We start from the raw sequence: 24,979 nt of genomic DNA on the forward strand, positions 1-24,979 counted from the left end.
GCAGGGTCCTTTTCAATGTTGCAGGGGAAAGACAAAGAAATCTAAACAACAGGGCCAACATTTTCAAAAGCAGCCAGAGATTCAGGGTGCTACAATTTTGCACCCCAAAAGTGGCAGCCACTCTGGAAAATGTGGATCTAACCATCTAGGGGGACTCCTGGTCGGGTTATTTTGTAAGTGGCCTGCCTGGGTGCCCAGAGGCCGTTAGTCAGTGGAGAAGGTGATGAGGGACTGGACCTTGCCTGGCCAATAAACCCATGTAAGGAAAACCCACCTACGCACTTTGAAATCCAGGGACGGGTGGCCCCCCTGGGGCGCGGATCTCGCTCAATCGGTGCGTGGGGCTGCCCGCTGCTCAGCCCCCTCGCCTGCCGCTGGGCAAGGGACCGGACACTAGCAGAGGGAGCCCGGCTGCAGCCGGCCGCCCTGCCCCGTCTGTGCAGTGAAGCAAGCGGGGAAGGGCGCAGGACAGGATCCCCCTGCTCTGCTCCGACCTCTGGCTCCCCAGTGCCGGGATAGCCCCCGCTAGCTCCGCGGAGCGGCACAACCCCCGCTGCGGACGAGCCACCCCCGAAACAAAGTTAATCGCTGGCGACCCCTTCCCTGCCCACGAGCGGGGTGGGGGATGCAGATGCGACCCCCCCCCCCGCGGAGGGGGGCAGGGGAGGCTGGAGGGACTGGGGAAGGGGAGAGGCCTCTTCTCCCCCCCCCAACACTTCCCTTCACCTTTCACGCCGAAGTTTAATTATAAGCCGGATCCTGACTGTGCCAGCGGATCCGCTGTGAGCTCTGCCAAGGCTAGGGGGGAGCTTTCGCTCGCTCTGCAGCAAAGACGGAGTCTCCCCGCCCGCTGCTGCAGAGGGGCGGTGCAGACACCCCCGGAGGTGCCAAGGGAGCTAGCGGAGCAGCCACCCCGGAGCTGGCGGGGGGCCGGGTGCCAGATCCCCTCTCCGGGCTGGTGGGGGAGCAGCCCGGCGCCCTGCTGCCACGGGCATGTGCCCGTCGTCGTAGGTGGGGAGCGCGCCCCTGGTATGCGGGGTGATGGATTTCCAGGCTGCCGCTTTACTCTGCTGCTGCTGCTTCTTTCCCCTCATCCTGCCCGTTACCCCAGGTAAGAGCGCGCGGGGGCCGGAGCCGGGGCCGCCCGGCGGGAGGCTGCGGCTGGCCCCAGCCTGGACAAGTTCATGGCACTTTTGTCACGGGCGGAAAGTTCTGCTGCGGGCGGCGGGCGGCGGGCGGCGGGCGGCGGGGGCGGCGGGGGCGGGGGGGGGGAGCTTTGCTTCCTCACCCGTTCGGCTGCGGCTGCTCCCAGCTCCTGTCTGTGCGCTCGGAGAGACTTTCTTCAGCTTCTCTTCGGTCTCGCCGCAGAGAGGGAGAAGGCGGTGCGGGGACGTGCGTCCCTGTGTCCCGGCGCGGGACGCACACACGCTGCGAGCCAGAGGCGGTGGGGAGCGTTACTCGGTCCCACAAGCGCACCCGCACCCGCCATGTTCCGGGAAGCGGGTCCTGGGAAGCCGCCGCTGAGCGGGTAGACGACAATGCAGAAGACCCAGTGTTTCCTCTTGTCATCTTGGTGTGCAGTGGCTGGCGTGAACGGGAAGAACTTGCCACCTTAACGCAAGTAAACGGGTTTAAAAACTTCCCAGAGGTCGTCTCACGCTGATTTTTTTTTTTTTAATGCCACTGTTGAAGAACTGAGTATTTCTCTACCCTACGCGTGTTTTTCTAGTTCAAGTTCCTCCCAAGTTCTCATTTTCTCTTATGGATTTTAGAGTGGCGCTTTTCTTCCCGCTGAGTGCGAGCAGGGATTTCTCTTGCAATGTCATTATTTCAAACGTTAATGATTGCACGTGAGATTACGATTATTTAACAGATTAAAATATTTACATTCAATTGTCTGCAAAGAAAACGTGCCTGTTGCTCTTTAACTTTTGCTATTCTCGTACACTTTAATCAAAATTTAGTGTTTCTTCATAACGCAGCCTTGTCGAATGGATTCAACATGTGTACTATCAAATTTTTAGAATGCAAATTATTTCTGACTAAAGGTACTTTTGTATAAATAAAAATATAATAGTATCTGTGATGTGCAAAACGACTTAGACCCTTTTATGTCATTTTCAATTTTATGTAAATTGATATTAATATTGCAAAAAATGTGCGTGTGCCAAAGTGGTTTAACTTGTACAGTTCTGAGGAACCTCCATTCCAGGTGTCTAACAGCTGAATTGCTAGGAGATATGTTTATTTAAAGTTACATTTTGTTTTTAGAATGAGAACAAATCTAAATTTTATACATTTTTGGATAGTTTTAAAGCATCTATAATCTATATAGAATGTGAGGATATGGTTCTGTTTAGTACTGACACTTTACAAATCTCTCTCCTAGATGTTGTTTGTAAATCTGGCTGCCACCCAGTGAATGGATTTTGTGAAAGTCCTAGTGAATGCAGGTAAAGAGATCTACCAGCTGAGGTTATTAGTGAAGGGACTGATTATTCTTGTAAAAAAAAAAAAAAAAGACAGAAATTAGAACAATTTGCCCGCTGAAAATGTGATGCCATAAGGACACAGCTCTCCACTAACAGACTGTAACTAGAATTGTATAGCATATTAAAGAAACCTGGATGCCTCTGAGAATTAGAATATTTCTTTTAAAATATCCTAGGAGCACCTATAGAAAGATACTTAAGAGGGCTAAGTTATTTTAGGTTTAAAATATTTGTTTTTCTTGCACCTAAAGTGAACCGTTTTTCTTTAATTCTTTCCCCAGTATTTTATAAACATTGAAAGTCTTTTTTTCCAAATGCATTACATGTAGCAGTGTTATCTTTGCAAATTCAGTTTTTTGTGCCTTTTAAAAGGAGAACAGCCTGGTAATTATTTTAAAAAACCTCTGTATCTTGTCTTGCATCTATTTCAGGTGTCAACCTGGGTGGCAAGGAGCTTTCTGTTATCAGTGTGTTCCTTTTCCTGGTTGTGTGCATGGCAGCTGTGCCAAACCATGGCAATGTGTCTGTGAAGAAGGATGGGTTGGCAGCCTTTGTGACATAGGTTTGCAAATACTTTCCTTTAATAGAGCAACATAATGACAGGTTTCAGAGTAACAGCCATGCATGCATCCGATGAAGTGAGCTGTAGCTCACGAAAGCTCATGCTCAGATAAATTGGTTAGTCTCTAAGGTGCCACAAGTACTCCTTTTCTTTTAGAGCAACATAGTTTCCCAGAGATTAAATGAAGTGATTACAGCTCCATCTGGTGTTAGAAATATGCAAAAGTTTTTCCCTAGATGTTTTCTTTCTAAAATGAATATTTGACCGAAAACACGAAGAGACATGAATTTTTTTTTGGGGGGGAGCGAGGGCGGTGAAGGGGGGAGAGAAAAAAAAGCCCTATGCATTCACATTTTAGGTGAAAACACAATATCTTGTATAATATAGTTCTGGATATTGTTAGAATTATGTATAAAACCCTAATTCCATTTTTAACTATGATTGTCACATGCAGATGGTAAATAACAAATTCTACACTGGTTCCGTAAATGTAAGAAGTCCCCGTGGGTGTGTTCAATCAGTTGAAATAATTCATTATTCAACATCATGTGCAGATGATAGTATAAGTTGAAATAAACACATGAGTTTGGTGCTTGACTAAATATTTTCTAGCAAAGGATTTGAATGGAACTATTAGAAGGTATAGCATTTAATTCTTCCCTCATTCAAACCACTGTAGATCAAAAGAAATTCCAGTGATTCAATGGAGTTACATTGGTGTTAAACCAGTAGAAAAGGAGAAGTGGGCTCATATTTTTGCCAGTCTTCTGGGTTTCATCATCTTCTAGTTTATCAAAAGTTAGTTTGTTGCTGTGTTCTGTAACTTGATGTTCAAGAAATCCTTCTTATTCATTAGGCAATTCTCATTGAATAACATTTTCAAAGTCTCCTATGTGACTTAGAGCCTAAATCCCATCATCTTTGAATTAAACTTGGGTTTTTATGGTCCAGATTTTCAAAGGTATTTAGACACCAAAGATGCAGATAGGTACCTAGAGAGATTTCAGAAACACTTAAGTAGATTAGATACTTTTTTGTTTTTAAATCCCACTAGGCACCTATCTGCATCTTTAGGAACCTAAATACCATTGAAAATCTGTCACTTTTAAAAATGGAACTTAGTCACTTGAAATCAATGGGCGTTAGAAACTTGATCTGGTTTGACACTTCTGAAAATAACACAAGTTTCCGATCTAGATCTCTAGGCACCTAAATACTTTGAAAATCTGGTCCTAAGTCACTAAGTCCCTTTTGAAAATAACTTGGGTGGATTTGAAAATATTACCTATTATCTCTATATTTAGTAATACCAAGCATGCTCTACAGACATCCAAAAATTATTTCACTCACCACTAGGAGTCAGTTTTTGCAAACTTGAATCCAGGGCCTGCTAAGGACATGTCAAGAATAATCAGAATGATAGAATTAGCTGTTTGTCTGATGTCGGGGTATATCAGGTATATTGAAAATCATGCCAGTCCAATGGATTTAGCTAGTCTGGACATGTTCTCTAATTCATATTGGGTCAGCAGAGAGAAGCTTCCTCCCTGTTATTGGATGGCCTTTACCCGTGATTGTCATGATCCAATAAAGCAATATAGCATGACATGGAGCAACTGCTCAGTCATTGGATTGGACCTTCCTCTGCTAGGAAGATGGTTGTATAAAGTTGTGTTGAATTGCTATAACTCATTAACACATACCACTAATCCAGATTTGATCAGGTTAGGAAGAAAGAGGAAATTCCACAGGACAAATAGGAGGCTTCTGCCCAATTTGGGATGGTTAGCATGTATGAATAACTGACTTCCATATGGAAACACTAAATCCAATACAGTACCTCAGTATAAAATACTAGACTCCTACCTATAAAGGAATCCCCCTTAACATTTTATCTTTGCATGTGAGAAGTGGAGACAACCACTGTTACATTTTCACAAGCGAATGGACCTAAACTGGCATTTTTAGCTCCTCAGGCAGTCTATAGCTATGAGTGTACACCAGATCAAAACATACATTTACTATGTTGCTCTAAAGAATCAAGAAAGTTCCTAAGTAATGCACCTTTTTATGGGAATTTGTTGCACTTCCTCAATGTCCTCCATTTTTGCAACTTTTAAAGACTGTATATGTTTGCCAAGGTGTTTCTGTATGCAGCCACTGTTTGGCGATATTCAGATGTGGGGGTTGGTGCAGCCTTGTTATGAGGAAATGGGCCAGCAGTGGTGGTATTATTGTTGGTAAGGGGCTCCAGTCCATGCCTGAATATCTACACACCAATTTTTAAGCTCCAGGGCCCAAGCCTGTTGAACCTGAGTCAGCTGACCTGGGAAAGTTGCAGGTTTTTTAATCCCCTTGTAGACATACCCTGAGTTATTTAATCACATGCTTGAAGATGAGTACATGCTTGAGCACTTTACCGGATCAAGGCAAGAGGGTAGAGCACTTTGCAGGATCCAACCCCATATTTAAAACCCATACACATGTGTCAGGGTGTAACCAGGTTGGCCACTTCTCATGCACCCCCTTTTGGCCTAGGGTCAGGCTACAGGCAGACTACCTCAGTTTCCCCACTTGGACTGTTCAAATAAAACTTCCCTTCAAGCTTTTTCTTGGTCAAAATATAAAATAAACTGCAAATAAAACTCAAAATCCCCAAACAAGGTCCTCCTAAATCCACACAACATAAGATTTCTTTTCCTTCTCCCAGGCCTTCCTGCCTGGGGCAACTCCCCCTGGTCTCTGGGTCGTCACTGCAGGAGCCTTTCCTCACTTTCTCTCAACGCTGCCACAGCTTCCTAGGTTTCCCCCTTTATTGCACCCTCCTGCTCCTTTTACAGCAAAATCACTTGATTGCTCTCAGGTGAGACTCATGCTATGATCAGGGTTGGCTTAGCCCCAGCCTGTGGTGAAAGCCACCCTGTTACAGAGGGTTTCTCTTTCTTGAGCTAGCTTTGTGACATGCCACAGAGGGTGTATGTACCACACAGAATAACTTTCAAAACAGAGGGGAAAACCAGTGTGGCTGGTTTGTTCTATGGAAACCAAGGCGAAAAGCCCACAAAATTAGTGCCATTATAGTAACTATGGTGTTCAGAATATGTGCTTGGTATCTTAATGACAGCTCATTTGGAACATAGGAGTCTCCACAGCAGATCAAATCAATGGTCCAGCTAATGGTCTCTGATACTGAGCAGTGCCAGACGTTTAAGAGGAAGGTGCAAGAAACCCGCCAGTGAACTGCTACTGGGGAATTTGCTTCCTAATACAAACAATTAGTGATTGCTGAAACATGAGGGTTTAACTCTTTGTACCTCCTATTTTAATTCTATGTAAAGCAACTGTAGATATTCTCATCCATGTAAATGGCTAATCCTTTTCTGAATTCTCTTAAGCTCTGGGCCTCAGTTATCTCTGGTGGTAAGAAATTCCACAGCTCATCCGTCATTTGAGAGAAGGGTGGGGGGAAATTCAAGAATAATGTTGGGTTTTTTTTAAAGTAGATAATTTATTCCTATAGGCTCAAGGATTGTGTCATTTTCCTAGCTAGTGAGCTGTTATATGCCTTATTTTCTTTCCTTCCTTATTTTTTTCTTATACATTTCTTATTTAATGTTATTAAATGTGTGTCTATTGCAGGGTATCTCCTTTCTCCTGTATCAGGGTTGTGTTTGGTTAGCTCCCCTTAAGGCTTGCCAAAATGGGCACACAACACTGCTGCGAAATGCGGTCGAGGCTATTTTGGTCCTTGTGGAAACCACCGTTTACACACAAAAGTTCACATAAAGTGGTAGTGTGGCAATCGGGACAGACTAAGATAGTGGAAAATAGGCCCCTATACAGGGGGAAGAGAATTTTACTGTAATTGTAACTGGACAACGTTTATAGTTATGGTTAATATTTTACATTGCTTCATGATATTCCTCTGGGTTCACATTATCCTGTGGGTTTAGGTGGGAAGTAGAATTTAATATTCATCACATCCTTATTTATCACTTTAGAAAAAGGTATACGCACAGTGCTGTCACTCAAAATGCGTGTGTGAGCTTGCAAGACCTCGCAGCAAGTTGCAAGACCTCACAGCAGCTGCCATGTTATCTTGGTTCATTTATTTATTTATTTATTTCATTTTAAATCTTCAATAGTTGCTCTGGAGGAGACTCAGTCTAAGAGAGTAATTGTGAAAGATTACGTGCGTGACTTACCAGGCAAAAATATAACAGGGTGCACTCTTCTGGCACCATCATGTAAGAGGTAAATGCCAACCAGCAAAGACTATACCACAGAGAGAGGAACAAGTTGAAGTTCAAAGGTGGTTTCTAGAGCTGGGCTGGAAACAGTTTTCCCATCCCACAAAAATTTTCCCATTCTGCATCGGGATGAAACTGAGACCTTTCAAAGTTTTTCAGGTAAACAAGAAGCCCTCCACAGTAGCCAATAGTCTAATAAGGGCATCTACCTGCAATTTGAAGGACACAAGTTCAAGTCCTTGCATCACCCACATCTCAGGTGAGCCACCGAGCTACACAGTCACTCTCTCTGTCTGGCCCAATGAATATGTAATTGAGATAGACACCATGATGCCAGAATAGTAAAGATGGTGATTAGGGATGTTGGAAGACCCAGGCTCATGTCCCTGCACAAGATCAGGCAGAACAAGGACTTGACCCTGGGTTCTCCACATTGCAGATGTGCCCAGAATTTCCAACCAGGACCCAAGTAACCTTTCCAATGAATTTTCATTGAAACCAACCCTCTCCTAAGAAAAGTTTCAGTTTCAACCAAATTGGCATTTGCTGACACCCTCCCTGCCCAAGAAAATCTAAATTCCTAAACAGCTCCTGTGTTTTGTTACTTACAAATACCAGTTGTCTCTTTTAAAACGTAAAATGCTTTTGTGTAGGACTTGAAACATCAGGCAATCTGGAGAAATTTGTAAATATACCATTTTTAGATTGCACATTGCTTTATCTGACTTACATGCATGAAGTAGTTGGGAATATGAGGTGGTGTTTATAGTAATCAGTAGCTCTCCCCCCACCTCTAACTTTTTATTGTTAATATTACTTATTCATAGAGAGAAGCAATCCAAGTGTATTTCACAAAGTGAGAGCTAATGGGTGGGGAACAAGCTGACTGACTATGAAGTAACTGAACAATCTGCCCTCCATTAGAGAGAAGAATAAATCAAAATATATGCAATGCAGGATGAAGGACCTTTAAAAATGCACTTAGTCTTTTTGTATTGTTTACTATTTCATGACTTTTATATGATAAAGTAGACCCTGATTTCTCATGTGCTAAATATTTAACATTACGACTAATGGTTTTTGATGTAACAAAACTGTCTGTTTTTGTTAACACAGATATTCACCCATGTTCTTCAAAACCCTGCACCAATAATTCAACATGCATAGAGACTGGAGATGGAGGATATATTTGTTTGTGTGCCAAGGGATTTACAGGAAAAAACTGCCATCTGAAAAAAGGGCCCTGCATTATTAATGGGTAAATATTGATTTCTGATATAAATATACAATCCTACTAAATTTTTCTCTGGTTTTCTTTCTTAAATCATAAAATGTTTGATATGTAACACATAACTTTTCCACCGACATGGTAGTTTAGTTTCTAGCCTATTTGTTTCTAGACTCAAATTGACTAATTCTGATCTATTCCTATTATATAAATCTGATCAGATTTTTAGCATGAGTCTGTGTGCATAATTTGAACCTCAAATATTCAAAATTGCACATATTGTAGTAATATTATGTTTGGGTTTTTTTTACAGTTTCAGTAGATAAACGTCAAAAGTACGTTCTAGGTGCTCTTAACAAATAATTAAAAATACAATCCAATTAAGACCAAAAGAGCAGTAGCCAACCAGCAACCTCCTTTAGCACAAAAGAACCCTGTCTGCAACACCAAGGTATTTGAACTCCCATAAAACTCTACACCCAGTGTAGTAGTTAAATAAGGGGAGACATTGGGTGGGAGGGATAGCTCAGTGGTTTGAGCATTGGCCTTGCTAAATCCAGGGTTGTGAGTTCAATTGTTGAGGGGGCCATTTAGGGATCTGGGGCAAAAATTGGGGATTGGTCCTGCTTTGAGCAGGGAGTTAGACTAGATGACCTCCTGATATTCTATGATTCTCATTAAATCAGCAGAGAAGGGGCGGGGGTTTGTGCTGCTTCCTTGGGCCACAGAGCGGAGAGGGAGTTTCTTTCTTCTCGCCACCCACATTCCAAGTAGCCCCTGCCTTTATGGTCAGCTAAACCCACCAAACCTCAGGCTTCCCGAAATGCCTGTCCAAATGGACGAGCTTGGCAGCATGCTGTAAGGGTATGTCGACACTGCAGCTGGGCGTGTGCGTCCCAGCTTGAGCAGACAGATATGTGTTAGTTTTGCTTGAACTAATGTTCTCAAAATAGTAGGGTTGCTGGGGATAGCACAGGCAGCAGCTTGGCTCGCTGCTTGAGTACAAACCATCTGGTCTCCCTGAGTGTGAACTCAGGCGGCTAGCCCGAGACACTGCCTCTGCTACCCCTGGCCACGTGGCTATTTTTAGCACATTCGCTCAAGCAGACCTAGCAGTGTTGAAAGACCTAAAAGTCAACAAATTGGATTAGCAGGATGGGACTGGACAGAGGAGAGGGTTGTGTTTGATAGTGAAGGCCTCTTGCGCAGAACAGCCTTCCAGCGGCTCCTTCTCCTCTGTACAAAGGCATCCCCAGCTCAAGCACCTCCATTAACCTCTGTAGCTGGCATCCAAGTGGCCATTTATTTATTCACATTTGTAAAAACTGCCTTTCTGATATGTATTGGGCCTGATCCAAAGCCCAACAAAACCCAGGGAAAGAATTCCCTTGACTTAAGTGGATTCCCTTTCTGAAGTACTTAACTAACTGGCTGTTTGGAAGATTTTCTCATGCTGTCACATTAAGCATGCATAAAACTGTCCAGTCATGTGTCTAATTAGTCATTTGTATGCTCATAACTGAATATGCAGTCACAATATCTGCATGTACAAGTTAGGCATATGTCTGACAGCATGGCCCATAAAGTAGATATGTAGACAACTGGCAGGTGTTTACATGCAAAATATTAACTATTCCTTAGACCTGTACTGTAAGGTAAATCATCTATAATGTACAAATTAAAGGAAATTAGTACCAGTAAATGAAATCAATTAAGGATATAATGTCTGAAATATGGATATTGTTTTAATTAAGCATGTAACAAAAGATTTGGACAGACAAACATTAAGAGGCTGAAACAGCAACAAGGGATTAGAAGGAATATAATTTAGTGAAATTCAAGCTTTTATTCATTGATGAAGGCTGGCAGTATTCTGATACAATAAACTCTACATGCAATATTACATTAATGGCTGAACTCAGATTACTATGGGGAAAATAGACTTTAAGGTTTGAACCTATTAATTAAGAAACCTATTCCCTATGAGTCTTGTGTTATGATGGCTTTTTGGCTGCACATTTTGTCCATGACTCAGTTGTCACTAGGTTTTAATAATATAGCTGGGAACAGAACTGTCTGAAAAATGATGAAAAAAATGTGAATAATTTTTTAATTAAATTTGAAAAAATCCAGCCAGCTCTAGATTCTTAGGAGGAATCTATTCTGTTCTATCAAGGGTCTTCTCACATTCTCCTAGTATCTGAAATCCTTTAATCCTCGTGCATTTTATTATGATAAAGCAGGAGCTTCACTACGGTTAAGGCTGCTACCAGCTTACATTATAAAATGCTGTTTTAGCTTCCCTAGAGCTTTGGTTTGGAAAATTGTCTTAGCCTGAAAATTGGCAGATTTCCCCTGAGGTTGAAGCAGAATATTTCTGCAAAGCTTGAAGAAAATTAATCAATTTCTGTGTTATAAATCACTTTAAAAATAATTATCCTGATTTGAAACATTGACTTTTGTCTAAGGTTTCCTTGTCTCCCTTTAGTTCAACAATGGTTTGTTACAACCCTTTCAGCCTTTCCATGTAGTTAAATCTCCTTGGAAACTTCTGCACTCATTATATTTGATGAAAATGGGTTGTAATTGAGCAAACAAATATTTATTTTGTATAAGGCTGTTGCCCAAACATGCTCTCACTGACTTCAAGCTGGAGATTCTTGCTGAAATACTCAGGGTTCAACTGGTCAACGTATTTGGGGTTGGGAAGGAATTTTCCCCTGGGTCAGATTGGCAGAGAACCTGGGAGTTTTTTGCCTTTCTCTGCAGCAGGGGGCTCTCGCAGGTTTAAACTATTGTAAATGGTGGATTCTCTGTAACTTGAAGTCTTTAAATAATGATTTGAGGACTTCAGTAACTCAGCCAAAGGTTATGGGTCTATTACATGATTGGGTGGGTGAAGTTCTGTGGCCTGTAAAGTGCAGGAGGCCAAAGTAGATGATAATGAAGGTCCCTTCTGACCTTAAAGTCTATGAGTCTATGACTTTGTTCCAAACCTGTGCTCTGTTATGTCAGTGGAAGATTTTTGCCATTGACTTCAGTGGGGCCAGGTTGGGTAATTTGTGTACATGTGAGTTATTTTACCCTCATTGGTTGGTTGCAGTTTACAGTGTAAGGATGGCTGATGTTCAGTGCTCGGTAAGGGAATTGGTGGCATAACAAAGGCCTAACAGAAATCTTCCTTTAACTCAGACAGTAGAGGTTTGGCTTTTAGGAATTGCAGGGACACAATTCCAGTCACTGCTCTGCAGGTATGTGTTTTGTTATGGAGGGGCGATAGCCCGTCTCCTATTTATGTGTTTTGTACAGCACCTGCTACACTGGGGCTCTGATCTGATTGGAGTCTCCGTCGTGGTTCAGGGCTAATTGCGCCTTTGAGTGTACCCTAACACCTTTGAGTGTACCCCCACAGGTGTTAGGCCTCATGCCCTTACCTTTTTCTGGTGTGAAACCCACATTTCTCCCACTCTTGAACTTTAGCACCATGTGGCCTGACTGGGTTTTGCACCAGCAAGTCTTCCCTTTGAGGGCTTGTGATCAGTGCTAACTAGAAGAACTAGACAGCTTTCTTAAACAAAGTCTTGTTTAATCTTAACAGTAAGAACAAAGAAAGCATAAGAGAAAATGGATTTTAAACCAAGAAAAGGGCTACACACATCTGTCTTACTTAATGCATAGGAAGGCCTAACTTCTTTAGAACCCCAAGTAGGTGTCCGTGTTTTTGTCAGCCTGTACCCTGTGAACAGCTCCCTGACAATTGCCTGATCTCCGGAGAAGGAGACTTTTTACCTTGTCTGTGCTCCTTTTGATTTCTTCAATCCCAGCCCTGGCAAAACAAGACTTCTGACTTGGCTCTAGCCTGAAAGTAGCATCTTCACAGCTAATAGTTCAGGCATTCTGTCTTACTGACCCCCAATATGCTTATTTGGAGCCATCATGTAGCCTTTCTGCTTGTTAACAACCTTGCTATTAAAGATTTCAGAGTAGCAGCCGTGTTAGTCTGTATTCGCAAAAAGAAAAGGAGGACTTGTGGCACCTTAGAGACTAACAAATTTATTTGAGCATAAGCTTTCGTGAGCTACAGCTCACTTCATCGGATACATTCAGTGGAAAATACAGTGGGGAAATTTATATACACAGAGAACATGAAACAATGGGTGTTACCATACACACTGTAACGACAGTGATCAGGTAAGTTGAGCTATTACCAGCTATTACTTCAATCTCTCTGGTCACTCGATTACAGATCTAAAAGTGGCAATACTTCAACAAAAAAACTTCAAAAACAGACTCCAATGAGAGACTGCTGAATTGGAATTAATTTGCAAACTGGGTACAATTAACTTAGGCTTGAATAGAGACTGGGAGTGGATGGGTCATTACACAAAGTAAAACTATTTCCCCATGTTTATCCCCCCCCCCACTCCCCACTGTTCCTCAGATGTTCTTGTCAACTGCTGGAAATGGCCCACCTTGATTATCACTACAAAAGGTTCCCCCCACCTCCTGCTCTCCTGCTGGTAATAGCTCACCTTACCTGATCATTCTCGTTACAGTGTGTATGGTAACACCCATTGTTTCATGTTCTCTGTGTATATAAATCTCCCCACTGTATTTTCCACTGAATGCATCCGATGAAGTGAGCTGTAGCCTGCTATTAAAGTAAACCAACATATGCATGCAGTGAGGGTGACCAGATATCAAGTGTGAAAAATTGGGACAGGGGGTTGGGGGGGTAATAGGTGCCTATATAAGAAAAAGAAAAAAAATATTGGGACTGTCCCTATAAAATCGGAACATCTGATCACCCTACATGCAATAAATATTCCAGTAACTATCCCAATAACTAGGTCACATACAGTGTTCATAAATTATTACAGATGAGCTCCTGACCTTCACAAAAATATTCCTGAATGCCACCTACTGGATCTGGCCCTGTGTCCTGGGGAAATTATTGTTTTCATATGCTGGCTTGGAAGTCGTGTCCTGTTTCCTAACGTTCCTTAAAGCGTGTTTTCCAAATGTTAGAATGCTGAGACTCCTTCAGGAATATTAAACAAATTGCAACTCCCCTTCAACTCTGTGTTGTTAAAGATCTGCCCAGTTTAATTTATACATCTTCCGCACCCACTGCCTTCTAGCCCTTTGTCCCCCCCTTTGGGTGGGGGCGCACCCCACTTTTTGGGAATTACTGATGTAGATCTTTATGACTTTTTTATTCTTTCTTACATGCCTGGATGGAACAGTTATCAGTGTTGATGTTGTCAAGTGTCATCACGGGCATCTGAGTTAACACTTGATATGAATAGGACAGTTCGCACATCAGAGCTATTATTTCAGCTTATTGGCAAACTCAGGCAGATATCACTGTATCAGTTACACTTGGATCAAGTGCTGAAAATATTCTTCACAATCATAACAGCTAGAGCCAACTTTTTTTTTAAATGAGAGCAGAGTCCTGGGAGAACAATGGAGTGGCCATATCCACTTGGCTGGTAGTTCATACACCACTTTTTGTGAAACACTGTCTTAAAACATGAGTGTTTAATACAGTAGAATTGCTGCTGTGTTCTTAGAGAATTAACTTTAATATATTACTTATTTTAATCATATACTTAACCTTATGTGAATAATAATAAAGGTGTTCTTAAAATTCCCCATGATTCCTCTAAATTTTGTTCTGCTTTGTTTTACACATATTCAATATTCAGATGATGATCATAAAATCATAGCACTGGAAGGGACCTCGAGAGGTCATCTAGTCCAGTCCCCTGCATTCGCGGCAGGACTAAGTATTATTCAGACCATCCCTGACAGGTGTTTGTCTAACCTGCTCTTAAAAATCTCCAATGATGTAGATTCCACAGTCTCCCTAGGCAATTTGTTCCAGTGCTTAACCACCCTGACAGTTAGAAAAATTTTCCTAATGTCCAACCTAAACCTCCCCTGCTGCAATTTAAGCCCACTGCTTCTTGTCCTCAGGGGTTAAGAACAACAATTTTTCTAGACCTTTAATCATGATCTTACACCCCTTCTTATTCTCTCTCCAACTTTCATCCCAATTCCCAAAGAAATTGGTGAATTATCCCATTCCAAACACAAGGGCTCAAATCCCCCCCTCCCCATAACAAAGGGTTTTGACTGATTTTTTCCTAACACCATAAATCTTACTTTGAGCCAAGAGAGGTTGCCGGACTCTTCGAGGCACCTGCTCACCACCCAGTTTCCAGTGGACCACAGGACAATTAATCCTGTCATTCTCTGTTTTAACCAGACAGTATAGTCTGGCTTGTAATCTGCCTTCTGGCTCTCATAATTACCACCACCCCAAACGTCACCAATCTCCCTTTACTAACTGTACTTTACTTCTGCGAAATCCTGAAAGAGTATAAAAACCCACTCTTCTTTCCAGACCCCATCACTGCAAACTCCCAATTCCAGGCTTGCAGGAGCTTTCCTCCCAACTCCCAGCTACAGTGGGAGATGTTCAGGGAGTCACCAATAGTTTATTTCACTTGGTGGAAACAAAGAACAACCAGCCTACTCCTCTACCATAATAGGCAGGTACTTCTGGGGAGCCCCTCAATGCTTCACTCCCCCATGAAACCTAGGACTCCAGTATCCACACTGGAGTACGCAGACCTGGGTCAAACCATCGTATCCCAGGCTTCCTAGCACACTTCCCAGCTGTGGCCATTCATGCCCCTGGTTCATAATTCACTGTGAGGAAACTTGACAGTCCACCTCGCACATTACTGGAAGTTGTTGCAGCCCTTCAAATTCCAGACAGATCCTGCTGAGCTATCTTTCATAGAATCATAGAAGATTAGGGCTGGAAGAAACCTCAGGAGGTCATCTAGTCCAGCCCCCTGCTCAAAGCAGGACCAACCCCAACTAAATCATCCCAGCCAGGGTTTTGTCAACCAGGTCTTAAAAACCTCTAAAGATGGAGTTTCTACCACCTCCCTAGTAAACCCATTCCAGTGCTTCACCACACTCCTAGTGAAATAGTTCTTCCTAATAACCCACCTAGACCTCCCCCACTGCAACTTGAGACCATTGCTTCTTGTTCTGTCATCTGCCACCACTGAGAACAGCCTAATTCCATCTTCTCTGGAACCCCCCTTCAGGCAGTTGAAGGCTGCTATCAAATCCGCCCTCACTCTTCCCAGCCCCCTAATTATTTTCATTGCCCTCCGCTGGACTCTCTCCAATTTGTCCACATTCTTTCTGTAGTGGGGAGCCCGAAACTGGATGCAGTACTTCAGATGTGGCCTCACCAGTGCTGAATAGAGGGGAATAATCACTTCTCTTGATCTGCTGGCAATGCTCATACTAATGGAGTCCAATCTCTTGTCAGCCTTCTTGGTAACAAGGGCACACTGTTGACTCATATCCAGCTTCTCGTCCACTGTAATCCCCATGTCCTTTTCTGCAGAACTACTGCTTAGCCAGTCGGTCCCCAGCCTGTAGCAGTGCATGGGATTCTTCCATCCTAAGTGCAGGACTCTGTGCTTTTGTTGTTGAACCTCATCAGATTTCACTCTGAACCCTATCCCTCCCCTCCAGTGTATCTACCTCTCCCCACAGCTTAGTGTCATCTGTGAACTTGCTGAGGGTGCAATCCATCCCATCATCCAGATCATTATTGAAGATATTGAACAAAACCGGCCCCAGGACCAACCCCTGGGGCACTCTGCTTGATACTGGCTGCCAACTAGACATCGAGCCATTGATCACTACCCGTTAAGCCTGATGATCTAGCCAGTTTTCTATCCACCTTATTGTCCATTCATCCAGTCCTTATTTTTTTAACTTCCTGGCAAGAATACTATGGGAGTCTGTATCAAAAGCTTTGCTAAAGTCAGGGTATATCACATCCACTGCTTTCCCCATATCCACAGAGCCATTATCTCATCATAGAAGGCAATCAGGTTGGTCAGGTATGACTTGCCCTTGGTGAATCCATGCTGACTGTTCCTGATCACCTTCCTATCCTCCAAGTGTTTCAAAATGGTTTCCTTGAGGACCTGCTCCATGGTTTTTCCAGGGACTGAGGTGAGGCTGACTGATCTCTAGTTTCCCGGATTCTCTTTATTCCCTTTTTTAAAGATGGGCACTATATTTGCCTTTCCCCAATCGTCCGGGACTTCCCCCGATCACCACAGTTTTTCGAAGATAATGGCCAATGGCTATAGAATCACATCAGCCAACTCTCTCAGCGCTCTCTGATACATTTGATCCAGCCCCATAGACTTGTACAAGTCCAGCTTTTCTAAATAGTCCTTAACCTGTTCTTTCACCACTGAGGGCTTCCCCCCTCCTCCTCATACTGTGCTGCCCAGTGCAGCAGTCTGGGAGCTGATCTTGTCTGTTAAGACTAAGGCAAGAAGAGTATTGAGTACTTCAGCTTTTTCCATATCATCTATCACTAGGTTGCCTCCCCCATTTGGTAAAGGTCCCACACTTTCCCTGAGCTTCTTCTTGTTGCTAACATACCTGTAGAAACCCTTCTTGTTACCCTTCACATCCCTTGCTAGCTGCAACTCCAATTGTGCTTTAGCCTTCCTGATTACACCCTTGCATGCTTGAGCAATATTTTCATACTCCTCCCTAGTCATCCCTCCAAGTTTCCACTTCTCGTAAACTTCCTTTTTGTGTTTAAGCTCACCAAAGATTTCTCTGTTAAGCCAAGCTGGTCTGTATCTTTCGGGTCTGTCTGCTCCCAGTCTGGAACCAGCAGTATGAAGGAGACACCATTTGAAGACCTTCGCTTGCTTGCACTTTCACTTCCGTTTCAGTAAACGGGCATTACATCCATGATATGCTGGTGGACATTCCAGTGGCAGTTTCTGACCTACTGAAGGTGCCTGACAGAGGAGGAGGATATAGACCTGGAAGAATGGAACTTGCTAATGCTGCTTGCAACTCTCAGTGTAGCCACTGATTCCCTATTAGACCAGTGCTTCTGGAGCCAGGCTTCAAGCACAAACTGGTGGGATCACATCATCACAGGGACCTGAAATGACCAGCAGCAGATCCAGAACTTTTGCATGAAGAAAGCTATATTTTTGTGAGCAGCTTGCCCCAAGACTCCAGCACCATGACATGCATGAGGGTAGCAGTATCAGTCCAGAAGCATTGATGGGACTCACATGCCCATTGATGGGACTCACATGCGCATGATTTGGTCTCCTCAAGGAGGGCATGAGTACATAAACTGCAAAGAGTACTGCTCCATTACTAGGCAGACCCTTGTGGACCTCTGAAGATGATTTATGGATGCCAGCATGGGCTGCACTGGAAAAGTTCATAATGCCAGGGTTTCTCAATGATTGGGAGTCTACATTCAAGGACAGGCTGGGACAATATTCCCACCAAATGATTGTCATAAATGGAGTTACTGTCTACACTATTACCCTGGTGGACCCTATGTATCCCCTTTTGCCTTGGCTTATGAAATCATATTCTGATCTCAGAGGGCCTGGCAAAAGACAATTCAATTACACTCTCAGCAGGCACAGAACAGTGGTTGAATGTTCATTTGGCAGACTGAAATCCCACTAGTGCTGTTTGCAAACACGTTTGGATGCCTGTGTTATCTGTATTTTTGTAGCTTGCTGTGTTCTTCATAATCTGGGTGAAGCCAAAGTTGTGCCATTTGCCCCTGAATGGACCTTCGCAGTAATGGATTGCTGTACCAGTACACGCAAACAGGAAGTGCACTTATTGCAGTTGGGACAGAATGTAACCTAGCAACACAAATCAGGGAATCTATGTTCCCACATTCTGGATTTGCATGATCCAATGGAAAGGGACAATAGTAGGTTTATGAATGTTCTTGTACAGTCTTTACAGTAAAAGAAGTACTGTCACATCACACATGAAATATGTGTGTGTGTGCGGCGTGGGATTGCCATACATTGTAGTTATGAATGACATGACTGCTTATGAACTGGCAAGAACTGTGGATTTAGTGTATGGCTGAGTGTAGACAAATGTATTGAGAAATAGTGTTTGCATGCAGCTTCCCAGCTGTTCCTTAGCATTTGTACACAATAAATTCCCAGAGATGTGGTTCTTATCCCTGGCTTTTCAGTAGTCAGGCTTGAGTCACTTAATCTGCTCCCTGCACCAGTTCGTGGTCTGGTGAACAGTGCTGCCAGCTTCTTTGCTATTAGCTGGAATATGTGGCTAATTCTGGAACTCTTGCTGAAGTTGAACTGTTTGCTCGCCTTGCCTCAGAGATTAACCAAAATCTGGCTGTGCTCCCATGACTAGCTAGCGGCATGTTTGGCAGATGATTCCTTTGTTTTGGCGGCCATTACAAATGCAGGAGAAGGTTCACTCTGCTTGCAGCTCAATGGTCAGAACAAAATGGAAGGGTTAAATGTCAAGCAGCTGTACTTGAACCAGGTGCGTTGCTTCCATTTCCTGGGAGTCGATTAGCCAGACTTGAGATAGAAAGGTCAAAGGATGCTGTCCCAGAGGATTGTGGGATACCATTTGTGGACTCTCAGGACCTGAGTCTGGGAGTCTTGGACCTGAGCTGTGCCCACATTGCACTATGATGGATTTTGGGCCTGAGCCCATTTGGGACTCAGGCTCAAACCCTCTACTTCTGCAGGATCCTGGGACCTGGGTCTATGTTAGATAGAATTGTGTGTAGATAGAAGGGTTTGAGTCTGAGTCTGGACTTACATTGCAATGTAGATATACCTTGAAAGTCTGGGAAGCGGGGCCATTCCAGCTCCAGAGATATGGGGTACTAGGGGAACATCCACCACCTGCTCATTCCTCTGAAGCTTATGCTTCTGATGCAGTCCAAACCACAGTTATCAGTAGATCTCCTAAGGCACCCAAGTCCCAGTGTGGGAATCCATAATGGGCAGGTCATTTAGCCAGTTGCAAATATTAACTATGTGTGTGCATGTAGCTGGAGCATGAGAGCAGTGATGTTCAATTCCCTACTAGTCTTTGGGTCTCCCACTATAAGTGCAATATTTTTAAATAACTATTTGAGTAATCTTTTCATGTACTGGCAGGTACTATGCTATATGCCTTCAGGAATATGGAATGATTGAGTCCTGTCAAGATTAATGTTCTTTCAGTGTATCATAGAATCATAGAACATCAGGGTTGGAAGGGACCTCAGGAGGTCATCTAGTCCAACCCCCTGCTCAAAGCAGGATCAATCCCCAATTAAATCATCCCAGCCAGGGCTTTGTCAAGCCTGACCTTAAAAACTTCTAAGGAAGGAGATTCTACCACCTCCCTACGCAACGCATTCCAGTGTTTCACCACCCTCCTAGTGAAAAAGTTTTTCCTAATATCCAACCTAAACCTCCCCCACTGCAACTTGAGACCATTACTCCTTGTCCTGTCATCTTCTACCACTGAGAATAGTCTAGAACCATCCTCTTTGGAACCACCTCTCAGGTAGTTGAAAGCAGCTATCAAATCCCCCCTCATTCTTCTCTTCTGCAGACTAAACAATCCCAGTTCCCTCAGCCTCTCCTCATAAGTCATGTGTTCCAGTCCCCTAATCATTTTTGTTGCCCTTCGCTGGACTCTCTCCAATTTTTCCACATCCTTCTTGTAGTGTGAGGCCCAAAACTGGACACAGTACTCCAGATGTGGCCTCACCAATGTCGAATAGAGGGGAACGATCACGTCCCTCGATCTGCTGGCTATGCCCCTACGTACACATCCCAAAATGCCATTGGCCTTCTTGGCAACAAGGGCACACTGTTGACTCATGTATGAAGTTTTGCTGCTGCATGTAAAATTATCATGAAAGTAAGATGGAAATTCATTTGCAACCTCTTGCACGAGATTCCTGTTCTGCCACAGTGCAAGTAATGGACCGAATTATGCTGTAAATAACAACCCCATTGATTTTGCAAAATGTGGCCCACTGTCATGTATGGCCCTGTCTCTTGGCAGCTCTCTCTGGAATACTAATGTAGTCCAAATTAGGAAAGACATGTTTCTGTAATAAACATAGTCGGTTCTGTTCAATATGTAAGTCAGTGACGCATCAAATAGTAATCTCAAACGGGTTTATTAAGTCAGATTTCTCTAACTACAAATAGAACAGCATGTAACAGAAAGGTGGTACTCGCCAACCAGTTGGGGGGGGGGTGCGTGTCAGTCTGCATCTCACCCTTTCCCAGAATGATTTACATTTCCATCGGTTTTATAGATTCATTATCAAATGAGTTATGCCCTATATTTCTATCATAATAACTTTAACCTCCTTAACAATAAAGCATAGCATGAGTTAAAACAACTCTTAACCAGTCATTTCACTGTGTCCTTTGTGGTTTGGAATGTTTTAATAAATTGGCCAATCATATGGTAATGTCATGTTGTGGTTATACACAAGGTAAATAATATTCTTCTTAAATGCTTCCATCCTACATGCCCTTTCTTGTGGTTTCGGTTACAACTTCATAACTTCTTGTTCACACAGCATAGACAAATACAAGGCACAAAACAATCTTAAGCAGTTGTAAAAATAGGTCATACTCTTAAGCTTATTTCTACTCTATAAGCAATTTAACTTGTAGCTGTTAGTAATATCTATTGTTTCTCTGACATAACTTTTGCAAGGCCTCATGGTACTCTTGCCTACATATTAACAATCTCTCACCATAACTAGGAGGGATGTTTGGAGCTTGTAGGTTAAATGCTAACATTTCTGAATTAACTTATTTAACTTTAAATGGTTTGTGACAATATTTAAATTCTGATGGGCTATTCAGGGTTACATTAGGGATCAGCAAATAAAAATACTTCTGGAAGAAAAATTCGTGAAACAAGTCATTGTGAATGTTTTCAGTGTTGACTATATTGATTCAATCTGAGTAGCTGATAGCGCTCTGCTTTTGCACAACTTCTCTATTACTCTCACTTATCTGGCTGCCACCCTATCTGCTGAGTCCTCTGAGATTGCACTTAGTACAATCTTCCTTTAATAGTTATTGAGTGAATTTAATACCAATGAAATATGCTGACTTGATATCCCTGAAGGATGAAGTCCTCTTCCCTTCCACAGAAAGGGTGTAGCAAAACAACCCGTGTTTCCTAGCCCTGATGTGTATGAACCACCTCTAGAACTGAGAGAATTATCTTGTTTCCATGCCGTTGGCTTTTCTGTGAAGACTATTAAGGAGGATGCTGACTGGGCTGGATTTTGCACTGTGAACACTTATCTAGTAGGAACTGAAATAAGGTAATTTCACACAGGCAACCAAGCAGCCATGAGGTGGTTCCAACCTTTGAACACTACTGACTTGGGTCCTTTCAAATTTGGGACCTAGATGTGAAAAGTTTGGTATCCTTATTACCAGTCTCCTGAGCTACCGCCTTGCCAATCCTTTTGAAATAACAATTTTGATTGTATATGATTTCTTTTGACAAAATTATTCTCACTTAATGTAGTTATGCAAATAAAAATGAAAATGTATTGTTTTCAATGCTTTGAGGTTTCAAAGTGCCACAAATTCTTCCAGCCTCTCAAATGTACAGGGTATGACTATGCTATAGCCATACAATAAAAATAACTGTCTCCACATCAGCTGTTACGCTTGTTGATATTTTATACTGAATATATAATACCTAGATTGTGTTTTGACTAATTACTGAGGAAAAACTAAGCCATGCTGGCAATATCTTTGCTCACTCTGGTCTGAATACCTACTCAACCGTTCCTCAGATCACTAGATCTAACCAGACAAGCACATTGGGCTGCTTAATTTCAAAAACAGTTTTAAATCTCTTCAGATAGGATTTGTACATTAGGATGTGCAGAAGAGATTGGAATCAATGCTGGAATATTAGGGGGACCGCGTATATTGATAAAGATGTTGGACAAAATTCATTCTTGATGCAACTCTATGGACGTCAATGACATTCCACCAGGAACTGACATGGCTCATTATCTAATATAGAAAATTACCCCTTTTTAATTATCTGAAATGTTGCATATCTGCTTATTTCACTTACATTTTCTTTAAACTCCCATCTGTTTTGTCTTGCGTTCCAGCTCTCCTTGTCAGAATGGGGGAACATGTGTTGATGACAATGGATTTGCGCCTCATGCCTCCTGTTCGTGCCTTCCGAGTTTTGCTGGCAATTTTTGCGAAATAGATGTAGATGACTGTGAACCTAACCCATGTGAAAATGGAGGAACGTGCACGGATATTGGTGGAGGTTTCAACTGTCATTGCCCTATTGGCTATATGGGCAAATCCTGCAGCAGCCGTGTCATATTCTGTGCTAGCAGCCCATGTGAGAATGGAGGAACATGTCATGAGCATCCTGAAGGAGGATTTGAATGCGTATGTAAGCCGGAATTTGTTGGTGTAACCTGCACATATCTCAGCAGAAACACAAGTCTCCATGGTGTGAATACAGAGGCCAAACACGGGCACAGTTATAATCTACCCCCAAATGCTCGTCCGAAGTCAGTGTCTCACCAAGAACATAAAGTCTTGAAGATAACAATGAAAGAAACAATCCAAAACACAGACCCCTTGCTTAATAAAAGTCAGGTCATATGTTTCATTGTTCTGGGCTTGCTTACATGTCTTGTTGTGTTGGGTACAACTGCGATTGTATTTTTTTCCAAATGTGAAATGTGGCTTGCTAATGCCAAATATAGCCATCTACTACGCAAGAAAAAGAATTGTTTTCTTCAGTCTAACAATGGGGAAAACCTTTCAGTTAACATAATTTTCCCAGAGAAGATCAAACTCACTAACTACACCAAGAACTATACCGCCATCTAGACTCCTTGAAAGCCTTGCAGCAACTTCTAGAGTTTTGTAGCAATATGTAAAGTTTTTTGAACTTGTTACCTGTGCCTGGCTTTGATGTTTTGTGCATACATTTGCTGTAATTTGTGCTGGGAAGTACAGAAGAAATATGTTGTATCTGTGTTGCCAAGTGAATTTCTCATTCCCAAAATAAAACTTTAACATAATCAGATTACAGAGCAAGGAATGTTCATTTGATGTTTTTTAATGCAGCTATATTTTGTAAAATAAAAGAAATTTGCCACAAGAGCAGTTTTCAGCTTTATTGGATTGTGTAAGCTTGTTTGGCAAATATGGTCCTTATAAATTACTTGCCAATGCTCATTTTTTAATAAACAGTAATTGAGGGCTGTACAGGCTTATTTACTAGTTTTGTGAATTCTAGCATGCTATGGTAAATGTACCACAGGCATTAATATGTAGTACTTCCTCTCACTGTGAGAGTCTTTAGAAACTGATCACAATCTGGCACATTATTTTGAAACTTTCATCTATTGTACAAATGGTGCCAGTGTATTAAATAAATAGAGGAGGGGGGAAAAACCCTCAAATTGTTATGTTTCAGAGTAGCAGCCATGTTAGTCTGGATCCTCAAAAAGAAAAGGAGGACTTGTGGCACCTTGGAGACTAACAAATTTATTTGAGCATTAATTTTCGTGAGCTACAGCTCACTTCATCAGATGCATTCAGTGGAAAATACAGTGGGGAGATTTATATACACAGAGAAAATGAAACAATGGATGTTACCATACACACTGTAACAAGAGTGATCAGGTAAGGTGAGCTATTACCAGCAGGAGAGCTGGGGGGAAAAAGCCTTAAGAATGTCTGAGGAACAGCGGGCGGGTGCGGGGGAGAATAAACATAGGGAAATAGTTTTACTTTGTGTAATGACCCATCCACTCCCAGTCTTTATTCAAGCCTAATTTAATTGTATCCAATTTGCAAATTAATTCCAATTCAGCAGTCTCTCATTGGAGTCTGTTTTTGAAGTTTTTTTGTTGAAGAATTGCCACTTGTAGGTCTGTAATCAAGTGACCAAAGAGATTGAAGTGTTCGCCGACTGGTTTTTGAATGTTATAATTCTTGACATCTGATTTGTGTCCATTTATTCTTTTACGTAGACACTGTCCAGTTTGGCCAATGTACATGGCAGAGGGGCATTGCTGGCACATGATGGCATATATCACATTGGTGGATGTGCAGGTGAACGAGCCTCTGATAGTGTGGCTGATGTGATTAAGCCCTATGATGGTGTCCCCTGAATAGATATGTGGACAGAGTTGGCAACGGGCTTTGTTGCAAGGATAGGTTCCTGGGTTAGTGGTTCTGTTGTGTGGTTGCTGGTGAGCATTTGCTTCAGGTTGGGGGGCTGTCTGTAAGCAAGGACTGGCCTGTCTCCCAAGATCTGTGAGAATGATGGGTCATCCTTCAGGATAGGGTGTAGATCCTTGATGATGCATTGGAGAGGTTTTAGTTGGGGGCTGAAGGTGATGCCTAGTGGCGTTCTGTTATTTTCTTTGTTGGGCCTGTCCTGTAGTAGGTAACTTCTGGGTACTCTTCTGGCTCTGTCAATCTGTTTCTTCACTTCAGCAGGTGGGTATTGTAGGTTCTTGTCAACTGCT

The 24,979-nt window shown here is 42.6% G+C and overlaps 1 protein-coding gene across 4 annotated transcripts; it reads left to right on the forward strand.

Annotated features, from left to right (window-relative positions):
• The first annotated feature begins 383 nt into the window (after positions 1–383).
• DLK1 (delta like non-canonical Notch ligand 1) lies at positions 384–23,526 on the forward strand. 4 transcript variants are annotated; one of them, XM_073349657.1, is made up of 6 exons: positions 1,321–1,850; positions 1,965–2,048; positions 2,390–2,453; positions 2,924–3,054; positions 8,421–8,562; positions 22,583–23,526. In XM_073349657.1, the coding sequence occupies exons 1-6, from the start codon at positions 1,820–1,822 to the stop codon at positions 23,325–23,327; spliced, it is 1,197 nt and encodes a 398-aa protein (XP_073205758.1). In that variant the 5' UTR covers positions 1,321–1,819; the 3' UTR covers positions 23,328–23,526. The 4 variants fall into 4 exon arrangements, with proteins under 4 accessions (XP_073205760.1, XP_073205762.1, XP_073205758.1 ...); XM_073349659.1 differs by lacking the exons at positions 1,321–1,850; positions 1,965–2,048 and adding an exon at positions 384–1,111; XM_073349660.1 differs by lacking the exon at positions 1,965–2,048 and having other exon boundaries at positions 1,323–1,850.
• Positions 23,527–24,979: the final 1,453 nt, after the last annotated feature.

This window comes from Lepidochelys kempii, chromosome 6 (assembly GCF_965140265.1).
Source record: "Lepidochelys kempii isolate rLepKem1 chromosome 6, rLepKem1.hap2, whole genome shotgun sequence".
Lineage (NCBI taxonomy): Eukaryota > Metazoa > Chordata > Testudines > Cheloniidae > Lepidochelys > Lepidochelys kempii.

Excerpts from the sequence above, each read along its gene's own strand:
- DLK1 (XM_073349657.1), top strand. The coding sequence starts at position 1,820 with ATGTCATTATTTCAAACGTTAATGATTGCAC. Across the intron at positions 2,049-2,389 it reads CAAATTATTTCTGACTAAAG|ATGTTGTTTGTAAATCTGGC; the intron begins GTACTTTTGTAT and ends TCTCTCTCCTAG. Across the intron at positions 3,055-8,420 it reads TGGCAGCCTTTGTGACATAG|ATATTCACCCATGTTCTTCA; the intron begins GTTTGCAAATAC and ends TTGTTAACACAG.